The sequence below is a fragment of the Acanthopagrus latus genome, chromosome 13 (assembly GCF_904848185.1).
Source record: "Acanthopagrus latus isolate v.2019 chromosome 13, fAcaLat1.1, whole genome shotgun sequence".
NCBI classification, from domain to species: Eukaryota; Metazoa; Chordata; class Actinopteri; order Spariformes; family Sparidae; genus Acanthopagrus; species Acanthopagrus latus.
Genome location: NC_051051.1, coordinates 18079197 through 18098546, shown reverse-complemented (window position 1 = coordinate 18098546; position 19350 = coordinate 18079197). Strand labels below are relative to the sequence as shown.

The 19350-nt window shown below is 39.9% G+C and overlaps 1 protein-coding gene across 1 annotated transcript; it reads right to left on the bottom strand.

Moving 5' to 3' along the window:
• Nucleotides 1–7938: 7938 nt before the first annotated feature.
• On the bottom strand, nucleotides 7939–10979 carry LOC119031584. Its single transcript, XM_037120161.1, has 6 exons — nucleotides 10963–10979; nucleotides 10182–10275; nucleotides 9642–9971; nucleotides 9367–9538; nucleotides 8997–9136; nucleotides 7939–8657 (listed from the first exon to the last, which is right to left on the bottom strand). Exons 1-6 carry the CDS (start codon nucleotides 10977–10979, stop codon nucleotides 8334–8336), a joined length of 1077 nt encoding a protein of 358 aa, XP_036976056.1. The 3' UTR covers nucleotides 7939–8333.
• Between the last annotated feature and the right edge of the window lie 8371 nt (nucleotides 10980–19350).

Genomic DNA, 19350 nt, shown 5'->3' with positions numbered 1-19350 from the left:
AATAAAACATTAAAGCCAACATAGAAATCCACATAGAACAGTCAAAAACATACAATATAACCACTCTTTTGGATAATTTGCACTATAGATTCTAATCAGTAATTTTTGGGTGCAATTAAAACAACACATTAGCAGTTAAAGTGAATTTTACAAATAAGTATTGCAGTATTGTAAATATGAACAAATAGAACCCCGAGTGGAGACAAAGGGGCCATTGTTTGGCATATAGGCCTACAGCCTAGACTCGAGTATACTGAAAAAAACCTTTAACCCTTCTATTGTGTATAGGGTTACATTTGACCATTTTTGAGTCAGGATTTGGCTTTATATCACCCTCAAAAACAGCTATAAAAATTCAGCAAAAATAATGGTCAATTCAGAAAGTCTCCAAAAATAGGAATGCTGGAATCTGTAGTGTCATGTGTCAAATATGACCAGAGAGAGACTAAAGGCTGTTACTAGTATGGCATAGTAAAGTAGGCTTGGAAGTCAACAGTTCCTAAGCTATGTGGCCCATAATAGGTCTGGGGTCTATCTCCTGTTTAAGTGTGTGGATGTATGAGTGCACCCCCTGGACATGATGTACAAGTATACTCCCTGGACATGATAGTAATCCTGCTGAGTGCCAAACAGGGAGGCATTTGGTATCATTTTTATCATCTTTAGTAAGACCATGACAGGGAATTGGACCCCGGTCCCCGACCTCCCAATCTCAGGCTGGAAACTGTATCCACAAAGCCACTGATCTGACAGTGTATGGCATGCATCATTGAAAAGTTGTGGGTAGCTCTGTATATCAAATTTGGCTCAAACAATATTGGTCTTTGGACTTGTACTCTCTGACATCCCTTTCCCCGGGCTATGGATAGACACACAACCACACATGCATGTGGACACTCATTTGACTTCATGTCCTGCATTATATTGGAAATTCATGTTGATCTAGATGCTTTAAGACAATTTGTCAAAATGTTAATGGCTGTCATGTGAACACATTTACATTTCCTTTACTTCCCTTACATTAGGCGTACAATCAAGACATCATTTGACATCACGATTTGGGTAATTAGCTCTTGAAGGCGAAAACCTTATCATTCAATGAGTATCAATAATTGATTAGCCTCTCAAAGTAGACATGTGACAAACTACAACATTTTATTTAGAAACTTTTTAGAACTTTCTATGTGCTGTTTAATGTTTACTGGGAATCTGTACAATAATGGGATTATCACTGTTATTTATGCATTACATGTCTGCAGTAGTATGAATATTCTAGTAGTATATATATTTTCTATTGTGGTATAACTTTTCATTTTATTTTCTACAGTACAATAATGGTTACTATAATGTTAGTGTAATTTACAAAGTAGCATGGTTAGTATGTGAATTTTCAACAGTACACAATATGTTACTGTGAATTTCTACAGTACTGTAACAGTTGCTGTGTGTTTCCACAGTACACAATATTCTACTGTGAATTTCAATATGTTGCTGTGAATTATGTTACTGCATACAATACACACAATATATTACTGTGAATTTCTGCAGTACTATAATGGTTACTGTCATTTTTTATAGTACACAATATTCTACTGTGAATTTCTACAGTACTATAATGCTTTGATTTTATACAGTAGTGGTAATGTTATTGTGATTTATTACAGTAGAATAAGGTCTACTGTGAATTTATACAGTATTACATTTATTACTGTGATTTCTACAGTATTTTAAAAATTACTGTTTATTATACAACAATTTACTGTGAAAATTATTTACAGTTAATTACTGGCCAGAAACACAGTAAATAACTCTGGATTTCACAGCCATATTTTACAGTGTATGTTATGTTATTTATCCATGTGGGGAAATGTTTGCTATGCAATTTCCATCTACATCTTTTGGTTGTACACATGAGCTGGAAAGAAAACATATTCCTCAACTTTGATATTCACTATCCAACTATCCATATTATGGAGTTAGTCTATAGAATATGCCTATGCATATTCACTGCTCAGATGAACAGTAGATTTCTAAAGAATACTGTATTTGTTTAATCATAATTTATTGCGTAACTTTCAAATGTTTTGGAGGTGCTTCTTGTGCCAGGCCATGATGTAACATTTCCAAGACGACAGCTGAACTCTCTGCGGACTGCAAGTTCAGAATTGTACATTGGGGATCTCGCGCTGCTCGTCTACGGTAGAGAAACACTGTCCAATTCAAGTTTGACCAGGAGGAAGTCAGGGGCTCACAAAGATGTGGAGTCAAAGCCACAACTGGATAACACAAAGCTTGATGCTATACTTGGTGAGTGCATTTCATTTAAGACAAAACTCATTCTGAAATTAAATCCATACATATTGTTTCCCCCCTTCTTTTATTAGCCTGACTGTAATGTTCCATGTACTGTAATGTTGCAGACGATAATGATTCAATTACTGTCACTTGAAATATGGAACATGCAGTTATAATTACACACACACACACACACACACACACACGCACACACACACACACACACACACACATCAGTGCTACAAACAAAATAATTCTAAAAAGCAACAAATACTGATGCTTCTATGTGATGATAAATAATAGATAATGTTTTCAGTTGTTGTAAATTATAGAGGGTTTGCACGCGATGTGACAGCCGGCATGCTGCCCATTGTTTTTGCCACTCAGTTACCACTCTGTCATATGCAGCCTAGCTGATTGCGGTGTGATGTATGTGCAATGGCTCTACAGCAGTTTTTGCTGATTGCATATAAGTTCAAAAATGTACCTGATAAACCATCCTTCATGCCTCTTTGACATGTGTGTTAGCTAATTGTGGATAGTGAAAAGAAATAACATTTAAGTAACGTTTTGTTTTGTATGTGTTTTTTCACTCACAGTCGAAGTTCCCAAACACCACCATGCAAGATGTGAGACGAATCATTAGAAAAAAATGCAACAATGCCAAGTAAGTAACTGAAGAGAGTCATAAAAGTAGAATTTGTTTCTATAAAGTTGTTATTTTTTTGTTTGAAAAGATGTGCACTTTTCTTTTACCTTTTTTGACAAGCAAGGACTTCAGTTCTCAGTTGGAGACACTATTTTATTTACATTTTTACAAGCAAATGCACACTTTTTCCTTTACCGTTTTTGACAAAGACGGACTTGTGTTTATTGTGTTTACATTTTTACATGACAATGTGCACTTTTTCCTTTCATTTTTTCAGCAAAGAAGGATTTGATTTCAGGGAGGCTCTTTGTTTTTGAAATACTCATCTAATGATTTAAGCAGGCATTTGTAAATACATTGTATGGTATGTTTTAAAATATTATATGAATATATCAAACTTGTTGTCAACATTCTGTCTTGTGTTTTTGTAAATACATTGCAGTCTAGTGTATGTACAGTATGAGTTAACTTTAAGAATACTTTAACTAGTATATTTCAAATATATAGATGGTATGCTACAAGTAATATGCTAAGCAAATTTACAAGTATACTTAAAGTATAACAACTAGTAAGCTAGAAAAAATTCTAAGTTCATAAAAGTATACTCAAAGTATACTTCGATAAACTAAAAATGTGGACTAGAAGTATATGCCTAGTATACTAGTAGTATATAGATGAGTGTACTTGTTGTATACTTGAAAGTGTACTTTTGTAAACTTAAAATTACCTTATAAAGTATACTTTAATAAACTAAAATGTGGACTACAAGTATATACCTAGTATACTAGTAGTATATAGATGAGTGTACTTGTTGTATACTTGGAAGTGTACTTTTGTAAACTTAAAATGTTCCAATTCAGTCCGAAGAGGTATTAAATTAGTATACTTTCTACTACGCTACAAGTACATGGTCTTCTTCAACTTCAAGTATACTACTTTTTGCTAAGGGCAGTCAGACGTCTTTTCTTGCGAAACCAAGCTTTTCATGGCGCTAGAAGCTTGTTTTGGGCAGTTAGAGAAGATGAAGCTGTATTCCAGCCAAAAGTGCTTTCTCAGTTAAGATTCTGCTCAAAATGTGTGAATTTGACCTAATCATACTGTGGAAACATGGTTTCACTTGTTCCATCATTCATTTCAGTCAGACGTCTTTTTTTGCCAAATCAAGCTTTTCAGAGTGGTAGAAGCTTGTTTTGGGCAGTCATAGAAGATGAAGCTGTATTCCAGCCAAAAATGCTTTCTGCTAAGATTCTGCTCAAAAGGAATGAATTGACCTAATCATAGTGTTGAAACATCGCTTCACTTGTTCCATCATTCATTTCAGTCAGAAGTCTTTTCTTGACAAATCAAGCTTTTCAGGACGCAAGAAGCTTGTTTTGGGCAGTTAGAGAAGATGAAGCTGCATTTCAGTCAAAAATGCTTCCTCAAGGAGTCACGTGGGTGCGGCGAACAAGATGGCAGCTGGTTAGAGGCTCTCTGCCTTTCCCACGTGAATTTGCAAATTATTATTAGTTAGTGGCTCACAGTCTTTTAAGTTAAACCATTTGAATGAGTTAAGAGCCTTAGTCTGTTTTGAGGGAGCAAATGACTGAATTACAGAAGTCAGCGTCCAAGTATTTCAAGAGCACAGGCCACGTGTCTACCTGGAGCAATGCTCAACCTGACGGTAATGACAATGGCAAGCCGCCACCCCGTCTCGAAAGTCTGTTTGCAGAAATTACTAAAGTGAACACCACACTACAGTCTGTGGCAACAGACGTTTCCACTATTAAGGAGACAACGACTGAGCTGAAAACAATGGTGGCGGTCTTGCATGGGAGACTCGAAGAGGCCGAAACACATATTGTCGGTCTGGAGGAGACCTCAGAACGGCTGGACGCGGCTGAAGGCATGAGAAGTAAGCAGATGGAAGTGATGTGGGAACGCATTCAAACACTCAAAAACCATAGCAAATGAAATTACGTGAGACTCGTCGGCCTGAAAGAGACTTTTGGCACCAATTGGACATTGTTAAATTGTGTTCAGAAGATTTTGGCAGAGGGGCTCGGAGTTTGTGTCGATTTTGAGATTGAAAGAGTGCACCAGACGCTTGCACCAATGCCGGACCCAGACCGGCCTCCGAGACCGGTGCTTATACGTTTCCTGAGACAGTCAGCGAGGGACAAGGTGATTACAGCGGCAAAAGAAAAGCGTGGGGTTGAGTGGGAAGGATGCCGACTTTCTGTGTTCCCCGACATGACCAAGGACCTGGCAGAGAAGAGGAAGGCTTTCACCGCGGTGAAGCGCAAGTTCCAGGAGTTCAACGTTAAGTATACATTGGCCTATCCGGCCACATTGAGGTTCAGGTGGAAGGGGAAAAACGTGAGCTTTACCAAAGCGAAGGATGCAGACAAACTTATCAGCGACAACAGCCATGAGGATTGTGCTGATTGTGAGATAAAAGACAAACGGACACTATCTGGACCTGAATGAGCAACGGGAATGTTGTGTGGACTGTTGGGGAGGGGGGCCTGAATGGGCCACCGCCGAGGGAGGAGAGCAGCAGTAACCCACGGACCAGATAAGGTCTCTATTTTCAGTTTAGATTTGATATGGCAGCAAAAGAAGGACTGTTAGGCAGTTTGCGAGCTGTTTTTTGGTTTGGTATAATTTGTTTTTTCCTTATGTGTTCAGTATGTTGGAAATGTTCCTTTTCCACATTTTGTGGGGCATATGGCGGGGCATATGGCATTGGTATTTCATAATTCGCGAGGGGACAGACGTCATGGGCAGACATATTAGCATTAATAGTAAAACAGACATGGATGTAACACTACATGCAGGTATTTATGACAGGGAAGTGTATTAAATATGTGTCCTGGAATATTAATGGGTGTGGAAACCCAGTTAAACGGCGTAAGATATTGGCATATTTGAAAACCAGTCGGGCAGATATCATTTTTATACAAGAAACTCACCAAAACGAGGGAGAGGAGGTCAGATTTAAAACAGGGTGGTTAGGACATATTTTTCACAGTTCGCTGTGCACATAATGGTGTAACGATTCTGGTTAACAAGAATATACAATTTGTGTTACTGAAAGAGGTTAAAGATGCAGAAGGGCAAATGGTATGTGTACAGGCATTAGTAGAGGGAGTGAAAGTTATACTATGTAACATCTATGCTCCCAACAAAGGGGATCCACATTTTTTCCATGGTATAAATAAGGTCTTGGGAGATATGGATGGGCATGTAATCTTAGGAGGAGATTTTAATGAAGTGATGGACCCCATCCTGGATAAAAGCAGGTCTAAGGGCCCATTGAGGACCAAAGATATAGAGGCAATTCATATGCTAAATGAAGATATGGGACTAACAGCTATATGGAGGCTTACTAACCCTCATAGGAGGGAATATACCTTTTTTCCTCATTGTCACAAATCTCATTCTAGAATTGACTTGTTCTTGATAGCAAATTCCCTGACAAAAAGTGTAGTTAGTTGTGACATAAGAACTATTGCCATAACCAATCACACAGCAGTGGAGTTATGTTTAAAGGTGGAGCTGGAAACAGGTGGGGGGCCTAGGTGGAGAATGAACACCTCATTACTACAGGACAAACCTTTCAAAATATCGCTGGGTGAGGATCTAAAATCTTTTTTTGAAATAAATATTGGAAGCACAAGAGAAATTAAAAACTGTTTGGTAAGTATCCAAAGCTTATATAAGGGGGAAGTTGATAGCATATGCTTCTCAAAAGAAAAGAGAAAGCCTTCACAAAATCAAAGATTTGGAGAAGGAAATTAAATTAAAGGAAAATCTATTATCTGAATATTATTCAGAGTTACAGTATCAGGAACTTTGTAACGCCGAAATTCAAGCTGCACGAAATGTATAATAAAAAAAAGCATATGCTTTGTTCAGAATAAAAACTAACTTTATGAGGGTGGGGAGAAAACAGGGAAAATATTAGCTTGGCAAGTAAAACAGAAGGACTCTTTGAATACCATCCCAGCCATTAAACAGGGGGATACCCTATTTACCTCAGTTAAAGATATAAATAGTGTATTCAAACAATTCTATGAGAAACTGTATACATCAATAGCATGTAGCAGTATTGACCAAAAGGAGCAGGAAATGTTCTTCTCTAACACTGACATGCCCAAACTACACTCTGACAATGCAGAGAAACTAGAGTCTCCGATAACTGAGGGCGAAATAAGGAAGGCAGTCTCAATAATGAAACCGGGAAATCACCGGGTTATGATGGTTTTCCGGCAGAATATTATAAAGAGTATATCGATATTCTTGCTCCAGTTCTGCAGAAGGTATATCAGGAGGCTTTTGAGAAGGGACAGGTGCCACCCACTTTTAACAAAGCCTTAATATCTTTAATTCCTAAGAAGGATAGGGATATAACAGATACCTCCAATTTTAGACCCATTAGCTTGCTCAATTTAGATTGTAAAATATTAACAAAGGTGCTGGCCCTATGTTTACAGCAAGTCCTACACAGCAAAAAAGCAAGTGTTAAATCAACTCTGAGAGTGTTAAATTTAACACCAAGAAAGTGTGTATATGCGTCCACTCTTTTCAGTGTTAATTTAACACTAACACTAGTGTTAACGTTTTTACACTCAGCTATAGTTATTTCAACACTGTAGGGAGTTCAAAATTAACACTGGCCAACACTTGTGAAGTGTCAATAGTACTCTACACTAGTGTCAGTGTATATTTTTACACTTAAGTCTAGTAATTTCAACACTGTAGCGAGTTCAAAATTAACACTAGCTGATATGTGTAGTGTCAATAGTACTCTACACTAGTGTCATTTTAATAAAATGTTACACTGACTGCGGTTGAAAATGCTACACTGACTACCAATGCATTCAGACCAATGGGTGTAAAATTTGACTACCAATAATAAACCCACCCACCCACCCACCCTTAACCACAACCACCCGCCAAACCTATCACAAAAAATACACAAGGCAAATACTTCTTTAGAAAAATAGTCTTATTAAATGGCCACCACACCACATTAACAATTAACAGTCTGCATGGATTCACATATAATTACAGTATGGAACAAGGTACACTTGGTCATCGGTGTCATATGAAAACTGCCTATCACAAGGTCTGTAATACACCAGGTCATTTACACAGGGTCAAATTCAAAACTGCTGACGGGATCTGGATCAAGACAGTCTTTATGTGCTCGAGATAGGTGACGTTGGTAACCAGAATATGTACAAAAAACAAATGAACAACCAGGCTCTCCACAGTTCAAGCGCAGAGACCTTCCGGGATACAATCCATGCTCAAACTTCAAATGTCTAAATAACATTGAACAACTGGTGTGGTGTACCTTGCAAATGTAACGTGTACATTTCTGGTCAAAATGTATCGGTCTTCAAACTTCACAGTGAAGAAGCCTCGCTCTGATTTCTTTTACCCGAGGACTCTCTTTCACTTTGCCGACGTCGATGCCATACACGGTGGTTTGGATGAAGATGAAGAAGCTGGACAGCGCATCATCATACGACACGGCAAAAGCATAATGCGCCTTGAAGAGCTCATCAAAGGCAGCAACTGGGGTCTGCATCCTGCAGGGAATGGCCTTCTGGTCCAGGATGATGTAAAAATCCTGGATGCTGTTGCTTCTTTCTCCGACACCAACAAGAAAGGGCTGTTTGGGGCCAGTTTCTTTAAGGAAGGTCTCCATGCTTGACCCCACCTGAGAGAGAGAGAGAGAGAGAGAGAGAGAGAATGTTTTTACACAAGTCATTTTAATTCATGTGTGACTGACTGTATGAATGGATGTGCACAATACACAACTTGATGAATTAATATTTGATAGATAGATGTACACAAGTAATTAATTCAGGGATGGATCTATGAATGTACACAACTTTACATTACATTAAGTACATTTTTATATGATGAATGGATGGATGACTTTTTAAAAACAATTTAACTGCACCCCCCCAATTACCCTGCCATATTGGCTCCTGAAAACCTTACATCAGCTGACATGAAAAACTTGCATTAGTGACGTACAGTCCTGAGAAAATACCTTCATGAACTTGATCAGGCGTCTAGCAGCCTCCGATGCTCTCATCTTGCTGGCCTTCTTGCCTTTAACTGTTGGAGGCAAGAGGTGAAGCAGCAGAAGGATGGCGGCCATCTCAGAGTCCCACTCTTCAGAATGCCACACTGCAGAATTAGAAGTGACACTATAAAATGTCTTTTATTTCCTTATAAGCATTACAGCATTAGTTATAGTAAAGTTATCTTAAATTACACCATGGATTGAATATGGTTAGCAGTAAGGTGCAGTATGTGATTTGTAGTAAAGGGGCCAAAAACATGAAAGAACACAACAATGTCCTCTTTTGTTGTGTACACTAAAGGGATGTGCAATCTACTATTCAATTAACACTTACCACCATCATCAGACTCCTGTTTTGCAGACAGAAGTAGCTCATCCACATGCGGACTCGGGGTTAGATTCTTGCAGCAATCTGCGATGACTCTTGGTTTGAAAAATGTTGGCCACTTGGAGAGGAATTTACCAGACACCTCCTCACCAAAGATCATTGTGAAGTCTTGGTCGATCTTAAACAGAAAACGTTTGTGTGTGTGTGAATGAGAACACCATTCTAATGGCGCTATGGGTGTCAATTAATAAACAGTCATCAGCAATTCATTTTATGTTTACCAAGCCAGGTGTATCCAAGAATCTGGGAAAGAGATCCAGGACAGTAGAGGCAGTATCCGGGTCTTGAACCATCTTTTGCCTGTACTGGAATGTTGCCTTCATCTTATTTTTGACAAGGGTCGTATCACTTGAGTGTTTCATCACCGATATGGCTTCCCTGCATTCATCACCGGTCAACTGCTTCTCATCTGAACGGATACTGCGTGGAGTCTTGGGGCCCTCCTGGAAAGTGGTCCTGGATTTCTTGCTGTCTTGAGCAGAGTTCCGCTGAACAGTTTTCAGCCTCCACGCTAGGTAGCCGGAACCACTCTGGTGATCATAGAAATGTTCCTGTTGATAAAGAAAAACACATCGACTCACATCAACTGAGGAAAAACTCCAGGAAAACCCTTTAACTGTGAAAAAAATGGAGAAACCTCAGGGTGAGCAACAGAGGAGGGATCCCTCACCCAGGACTGGCAGACGTGCAATATATGTTATATACAGACAAAATCAGTTTACAACACAGAATGTATGGGAATGCATTACTGTTACACTCACATAGCCATTCTTGGAATCCGGGTCCTTCAATTTAGGGAACAGTGTTGTAATCCCAAGTGCGTAGAGGATCCGCACATTCACCAGAGGGACCCTCCTGAAAAGAGATAGGTCACTCCTTCAAAAACTGCAAATTTCATTTATGTGCACTTGGGTTCTTATAATTAACTAAAACTAAAACTAGCAGTGAAAAAATAATTTAGTAAACAGAAAATAAAAATAAAAATGACATTTTTTCCAAAAAGGAGAACTAAATAAAAACTACAATAATAATACAAAAACTAAAACTAAAGTGTCAGATAACATCAGCTTAGTTGTAGTTAGAGATGCTAAAGTTGCAGGAAGAAAAGGCCACAGCTCAATATGGTACAACTTAAGAGTACGACCCACAGGTAGATAAGAGTGAATGGAAACGTGATGAGGACTGATGGGAACATTATGGGATGCAACTAAAAGGGAAAAAGTTAATCTTCAGAGGTCTGACAGAGGCTTTCTCCTAAAACCTGAAAAACTAAAACTAAGACTGAGACCAAATAAAAACTAAACTAAAACTGCTTCATCACTTGTTGAACGAACAAAACTGAACTAAAACTAAATCTGAACTGAAACAAAAAAGCAAATTGAATAGCTAAATAAAAATAAAAACTAATGAAAAATGTAAAACTATAATAACCTTGATGTGCACATGGGTGTGGGTGAAGACATAATCTGCAGCAACTTTTGGAGGTGAAAAAACACACACACAAAAAAAGCACAACCTGTTATTGCAAGTGCATTCACTTACCCATGGCTCTCCACCATATCTGCCACAAGAATGTTTACCATCTTTCTTCTTGTAACATCACTGATGGTGCTTGTTTTCTCATACTCTTTGAATATTTCTTTTCCACCAGGCTTTGAATACAGAGCGACTCTAACATTCTGAAACGACAATTGCATAACATTCACACTGCAGGTACAGTAGGTATTTCAGCCTGTGCCCCGGGCTGATGTAACAGTTGGTTAGGGGGTGCATGATAAATGAGAATTAGCTAACATAATGGAGCTCTGGGTCTTCAGTCCGACACCTACTGAAGCTGCAGTACTAATATACTTATTGTGAAATTTTAATGTAAGGTTTGACATCGGTCTAATTTACATCAGGGTCAATATCAGGTGGTTAACTTACATCTCTTGCAACGTTGCTATCCAGGGGTCCTTCAACAAGCTGTCTTTTCCGAGCTTTGGTAGATTCTAGAATCAGCGTTGAGTCAGAACCTGATGATGACCCTTGGGATGCACGTGATGGTGATGGTGACCAGTCTGATAACGATGAGCCCTCTGAGAACTCCACCTCAGCATTGCTACCTAAGAAAACACACCTTTGCATTGTAAATGATTGTAATTGACCACGAGAGGAAACGCGTTACAGCTCAATTTACCTTTTGTAGAAAACAGACTCAAATTCTTAAAAATTAAAAATATAAGCCTGCAATCCCTTACCATCACATTCTTCGGCCTTGAAAGACACCCCAGATGACTTCAAGAGTTCATCAAATATGTCCGAATCCACTTCCACGTTAGAGGAATCCTTCAGGCTCAAGGAAGCAGAACCTGGCAAATTGAACTTTGCCAGCACTAAAACATAAGATACTGTAAATAAGCAAGATTTGGGAGGGACAAACATGCATTAATGAACAGAGCTGATGAACTATAAATACACCGGAGTTAGCAGGAAAGCTAATTTTCATCTGTAGTCTCTAGGAAAAACATTGGAAAACCCTAAATGCACAAATAAACATGACAGTCAAATTAGCCTTACAGTTACCTGCTTGCAAAAACTGGGAGTAATTGTACTCGTCCTCCGCCTGTGGTACCCTGACCCATTTGCTGACTCCTTTATACTCTACAGGAACCAGCATGTCGCTTCAAAGACAAGAATGGCATAACTTATTCTTAATTTCTTACATTTACACCCAGTGTTTCCCGCGCTGGCTGGGGGGTGATTTGAACACTGTGCAATTGCGACTACCATGCAAATGACAGTGCAACATGACACTGACAGTGATGAAGGACGGTGAAATGCTGTTTAAAAAAAATAACACTTTTTTTGTCATACTATACTCGTATACACTATCGTGTAAAACCTTTTCAATACATTCCTATTACTCAAAAAGCCATTCCTAGACACTTTTAGGCTAGCGAGCTAAGCTAACGTTAGCTAGCTAGCCAACTTCGCTAGCTAGCTAGCAGCCAAAGTCAACCACAAAAAAAACAAAAAAAACCTGGCCTCTCCAGAGGAACCCATCAGGGCTGTTCTCTGAGTCCCTTACTGTTCATAATTTTCCTGGAATCATTAGCAGCCAGTATTAGGATGAATAATAACATTAAGGGAGTTGAGATTGGAGGACAGGAACACAAACTATTTCTTTATGCAGATGATATTTTGGCTGTGGTCAGTAACCCCCTCACCTCATTTCCACATTTGATGGACACCATTCAATTGTATTCTAAATTTTCAGGCTATACAATCAATTGGAATAAGTCCGAGGCTATACCTTTATCCAAATCATGCTAATTCACACATGCTGGAAAAATTTAAATTTAAATGGGTCCCTATAGGAATGAAGTATTTAGGAATTAGATTCAACCAAAATCTGGATGAACTACCCCTAATGAATTTTAACCCAGTGTTAGGGGAAATTAAAGCTAAGAGAAATGGGAAAAAATCAGGCTTACTTTGTGGGGAAAGGTAAATGTTGTAAAAATTACTGTTGCCCCTCATTTTAATTATTTGGTTATGATGTTGCCAATTACTATTCTGCCTGATATTTTTAAGAGGTATGACAATATAATCAAACATTTTCTTTGGGAAGGGAAGAAAGCACGAATCAAATTGAGTAAAGTATGTGCCCCTACGGAGAAAGGGAGAATGGGGTTACCAGATCCTAGATTGTACTATTTAGCATTTGAAATGTCCAAATTAGCTATATACTGGGAAGAGACTGGGGACACAGTTGATTAGATGGATATTGAGAAAACACTGAGTTCACCATTAAATCCGACTGAGACATCGTCTCAGCAAGTCAACACAACAACCCAATTCTTGCTCACTCTGGGGAAGTATGGACTAGAGTACAGCAAATAAGTTATCACATTATGTACAAGAAGTACACATCTTTATGGAATAATCCTGTCATCTGTATTGGAAAAACACCTGTCTGCTGGAATCAGTGGTATTCATGCGGCATACACACTATAGGAGACTTGTATAGAGATGGCGCGTTCATGTCCTATACTGACCTCACTCATAAATTCACTCTTGAAGGCAAACATTTTTGGAGATATCTACAAATGAGAAACTGTGTAGCTTCTAAATTTAAAGTAAACATTGAGAATCAAATTTTGGATTATCTTAAAAGGCCACATGAATGCCATACAGCATCACTATTTTATAAACTAATTAGCCATTGGGTGAGTGGTGAATCATCTAATGTGAAGCTGCTGTGGCAGAGGGATTTGAGAACAGGTTTTACACAGGAGAAATGGTTGGAGATTTTGTCGGAGTGTGGAAAACGTGAGAGAGGCAAGAGGAAAGTTTATACAGTACAAGATAATACATCGATATTACCACACGCCGACAAGACTTCACAGGATGAAACTGATGAATGACAACCTATGTTGGAAATGTAAAACAGAAAAGGGAACTTTTCTACACTGTATATGGGAGTGTGCCCTGGTGATGCCATTCTGGGTTAAAGTTGTAGAGGTTTTGAGTGGCTGGCTTGGTTCAGCGATACCTCTGACCTCCGAATTATGTTTATTAAGGGACAAATCCCAAATACCTAACATTTCAAAGGGAACCTTTTCTGTTATTATGGTTGGTTTAATCACTGCATCAAGGATCATTTTGAGACATTTGAAAAGAGTTAAACGTCCAAATATGAAAGAGTGGGTGGACGCAATGGTCGAGACTGCATCTTATGAGTCTATGCTCAACAGATTAAAAGGTAAACTGGAGGATGGGACCACCTCCTGGGACTGTTTTTGGACACATATAAAAACTGAGGAAGGCCCTGGTTTGAACCCAGGAAGGACTGAGATCCCTCAGTGACAGATGATTTTACCCTTCATGCCATGACACTGCGAGCTGGACTCTGGGTTACATGTGGACAGCATGTTTGTATTTTTATTTTTATTTGGGTTCTCTGTCATTGGGCTTTTATGTGCCATGTCTTGTGATGTCTGTGCTATGGTCTGAGGGGGCCGAGGGGGGGGCATGTGCCGTCGATCTCTTTTTTTCTGTTGTCTTGTTTTGTGTTTAGTATTCTGTTTTGATACTTGAAAATTTCAATAAAAATTTGAATTACAAAAAAAATTAATGCTTCCTCAAGTGGGATTCTGCTAAAAATGTCTCAACTTTAACTAATTATATAGTAGTGAAACATGGTTTCAGTTGTTCCATCAAATATTTCAGTCAGAAGTCTTTTCTTGCCAAATTGAGCTTTTCAGAGTGCCAGAAGGCTGTTTTTGCACTCATGATGTTACGGCGGGGCAGACTGAGGGAACCCAGATGCAGAGCCTATAGACAGAGCTGCGATGTTAAAGTTTATTGTCAATTTATCTCAGCGCGGAAGAAAGACAGGTGCGAGGCTTTGGGTCGCTCGGATCAGCAGACGGACAGTTCAGGGTTCGGCTGGTTCGGCAGGCGGGTAGATGGATCGGAAGAGCTGGAAGGGAGTCAGGCGGGCAGACGACGGGACGGAGAGGTGCAGGAATCCTCTGCAGAGGCAGTCAGACAGAACAAGGGTTAGAAGGTAACTCACAATAGCTGAGCGAGTAATCGTCGACGATATATATACAATTCAGTGATCACTGTTGGTTACGGAATAATCTGGCACCGAGTAGTGGGGAGACCGGGGTATGTAGACTGCAGGTGATGAGATGATGGAAGGCAGGTGTGCTACTCCGCTGTTGTCTCCATGCCCTTGGCCACATCCATGAGAGCAGATGAGGAAGAAGAGGAGGACGAAAAGAAAAAGAAACAAAACACAGCAAAACACAACCCTGTACAACAGCACCATGACACATGATACAATAAGCTGTATTTCAGTCAGAAATGCTTTCTCAAGTGGGATTCTGCTAAAAATGTCTCAACTTTAAATAATCATAGTACTGAAACAGGGTTTCAGTTGTTCCATCATTCATTTCGGTCAGAAGTCTTTTCTTGCCAAATTGAGCTTTTCACAGCGCCTTGACTTTAAGTAGGTATAGTATTGAAACATGGTTTCAGTTGTTCTATCATTAGTTTCAGTCAGAAGTCTTTTTTTGCCACATTGAGCATTTCAGCGCCCCCATGATACAATTAGCTGTATTTCAGTCAAAAATGCTTTCTTGCTAATGAGTAAATACTCTTATACATTGTAGCAATGCACTTACTCAGGCAGGGTTTTCTCATGTTTCTCACAATACACTTCAAGCAGGATCATTTGAAGTTTAAGTTGAGCCCTTATAATTTTGTACCATAAACGCCTCAAAGGACACACAATGAACAATGTGCAAAGTAGTATTGCCCGGCCTATTAATCGATTGGTTCATTTAGTTTTAGAGTTTTGGTCGCAAACTTACTAATAATATTTTAACTTCAAGGAAAAAAAAAAACTTATCTCTGAAAAAAATTGCACATTACAGAAAATAAACATGTCACATCTGCTACAGGTTTTATTCCGCCCTCCGCACGGCATCATGCCATTAATGTATTAAGAGAACAAGATTTCCAGTGGGAACATTGCAGAATTGGAGCCTTTTACCTGCCCGACTATGTTGATCTGGTCATTTTTCTGAGTCTGTACAGGGTGTTTTATTTTGAAAATTGACCGGATGTTCTATGCCGTTCCTGTGACGCTAACTTCTGCTCTGTGTAGTTTGTTGTGGCTTTTGTGAAAAATAAACCAGACAGCCGGATTGCAAAGCAGCCATGCCCGGCTTGACTCCACTGTGCATCAGAGCTGATAGCGGGCACTTGTAATTTGTAACACACGATCTGCTGCTAGTGGATGGAGTCAGGTTCATAAGGGGGGTGCTTTGGTAATTTTGCGGCATCCCCCCCCATCAAATTGCCTACTGCTTACTAGTTCACACAGCCGCCTTCCTCCTGTTGTCTCCATACTCAGTGCGCAGGGAGGCGTAATCAGTCACCCTCACACTGACACTGGGCAGGTAGCAGCTGCATCTGGGGGAAATTGTTACACTATTAGTGATTACTAGCTTTTTATTAGGTTATTAGCTGTTTTTGTGAGGGTCCTTTTTTACTCTTATCAGTAAGGTATGGACAAAAAGCGGTAGTCTGACTGGCCTCGTTCAAAAAACCTGAGTCCGCCCAGTCTGAGACCGAGACAAAACCGAGTAAAAAATGCCCTAAATTCCAAGAGAAGACCAACAACCTCAAAAAAAATGGTCTTGAGACTGGACCGATCTCGAGTACTACAACACTAACTTCAACCAGTCCAAGTGGTTTTCTTCAGCTAGAGCAACAGGGATGATATAACCCATCCTTTACACACGCATACTATGTAAAAGGTTGTCGTAAATCTGGTAAGCCCAAAGTCCGGGGTTACAGTCAGTGCTTGTGTTTAAGAAAGACATCCCGGACGAGCCCCCAAAATTGTTGTGGCAACTGAAAATCAGTTGCTTGTCTAGTGTAGATGAGAAGCGGCCAAACATCAAGTCCAACACAATATTTATTTTATAGAAGTTGTTTATTGCTTGCAAGTGTTGCACCCTTAAGTAGACTCGACTCCGTCTCACAGTTTGGCAACTTTATTCGTCCCGGCTTTACATCCGTTTTTTCCTCCAGGCGATAGACCCGCTTCACACACGTACCCAACAATAAAAACAATACCCATGCTGCTCAGCGCCGGGCGATGACATCACATGAACTCTGATCTCAGCCCAAAAATTATGAAATACGAGCAAAACGAAAATACAGCTTCAATTGCGAGTATTTACTAAATTATTAAACTGCAAAATATTAAAATGCAAATAATATCTAGGTCTCAACACCCTCTCCCACTAAATAAAATGTTGCCAAACATCTCAACCTCTCAACTATCGAACATTTTGTGACATCGAAGAGTGCATAGTCCATAGAAGCATTGGTGGGCCCCCCAAATCTTCGCAAATGGGACAAGAAAATTACCCTCTACACTCAGAACTGTGTATTTACACATTTCATAGCCATTTATCCAGTAAAATTCTGTATGTGCACACACTACTAATTCCTTCTTTACAGTAGGTACCACACTACCGTCTTGACTCCAAAATTCTAGAATAGCATCTTCCATTTTCTGTACTTATTAAAATAAATGTTCAGATAACCTGTTTCTATATTCTGTAATGTGCGTCAATTACTACATCCTCTTGTACCATATCTCATGTAACACATTAGAAAAAAGACTCACTTATTAAATGATCTTGTGTGTGTATGAATCTCTATTCATGACAAAAGGATACATGGATGATGGTCTGGTTGGCAGGTCATGGGTGGTCTCAGAGGGCTCTCTCGCACCGACAGGGCAGGTTTTCAGCTGGCCTAGCTGGTCATAGGTGTAAACACGCCTGGGCTGTCGAACTCTCTTAGGCCTTTCTCTCCATGTTTTGGCATCGCTCTGCTCATCCTCAGATCCCACAGCCAGAGCATCGCTCTTTTCATAGATACCATGGCTATCCTCCCTATGTTCCTCTTCAAAGTGCTCCTCAGGTCTAAATGCCACCTTAGGTCTGTCTCTGGGCGATTTACACCTGGGGCAGAACTCTTTTGCTTCTGCGTTGAGGGGCAGATCTGCGTGTCTTACTGCTGTCCACAAGTAATACTCATCTTCGCTGGAACTGTCTGTTTCAGCTGGGTAAGTGTCATGCTTGGTTGTATGTTGTCTTCCTGTTCTCTGTTTTGTTTTGTTTCCACTGTTTTTGTCTTTCAGGTTGGATTCACCCACCTCTGACTCTTCAACCAGGTAGGGGCACGGCAGGAGTTGGTTTCGGTGTATCACACGTCTTCTCCCAGTTTGTTGCAATGGCTCAACCATGTACACTGGGCTATCAGGGCCTTTCCCTCCCTAGGCAACATAGATCATGTTTTCCCAGTAGTTACGCAGTTTTCCACTGCCACCTCTAGGCATGAGGTTTCTCACCAGGACGTGATCACCTGACTCCAGTGTCAAACTCCATGCACGCTGGTTGTAATTTTTCTTCATATTCTGCCTTGCCATGGCATAGGCTTCTTGCATGACTTCCCTCCACTTCTCTGCATAGCCAGCCTGTGACTGATGTCGCTCCTCTCCTCTCCTGGGGAACATCAGGTCCACTGGTAGTGTTGGTTCATGGACAAAAAGAAGGAAGAATGGAGAAAATCCTGTTGCCTCATGCACAGTTGAGTTGTAGGCATGAACCACTTTTAAGGTGCTCCTTCCATCTTAACTTCTGATACTCTTCCAGTGTACACAGCATTCCAAGCAGTGTCCTATTAAAGCGCTCTGCCGGATTTGCTTGAGGATTGTATGGAGAAATGTGAGAGTGACGAATACCACAGTAGTCATGTAGCTTGTGGAAGAGAGTGTTCTCAAACTCCTTAACCTGGTCGTGGTGTATCTTGGACAGGAAACCAAAACGCATGATAAAGTCATCAAAAAGCTTTCTGCTGCCGTCTTCCTAGACTTGTCTCTTGTTGCGTATGCCTGTGCATATTTAGTAAAATGATCAACAACTACAAGTATGTATTCCTCACCTCCCTTACACTTGTCCAGATGTAAGTAATCAATGGAGATCATCTCAAATGGTGCAGAAGTCTCTATACTCTGTATAACTGGTCTGGTTACTCAGTTTGGTTTTTCTCTTTATGCAGCGACACACTTTGGTAACATAGTGTTCCATCTCCTGTCTAATCTTAGGCCAAAAGAAATGTTCTCTTGCTAGAGCCACCATTCTATCTGCACCTACGTGTCCCATTTCTTCATGTACATGTTTGTATACAACTGGTTTCAGGGACTCAGGAACAACCAGCTGCTTTCTTGTTGCATGAAGCACAAGGAGTTTCTCTAGATCAGGGTAGGCCATGACTGGTGGATTTGTCAGCTGATCCACAATCTTGTTCAGTGTCTCTTTGTGGAGTGCTGTCCACTGTACTGGATGGGAAGGT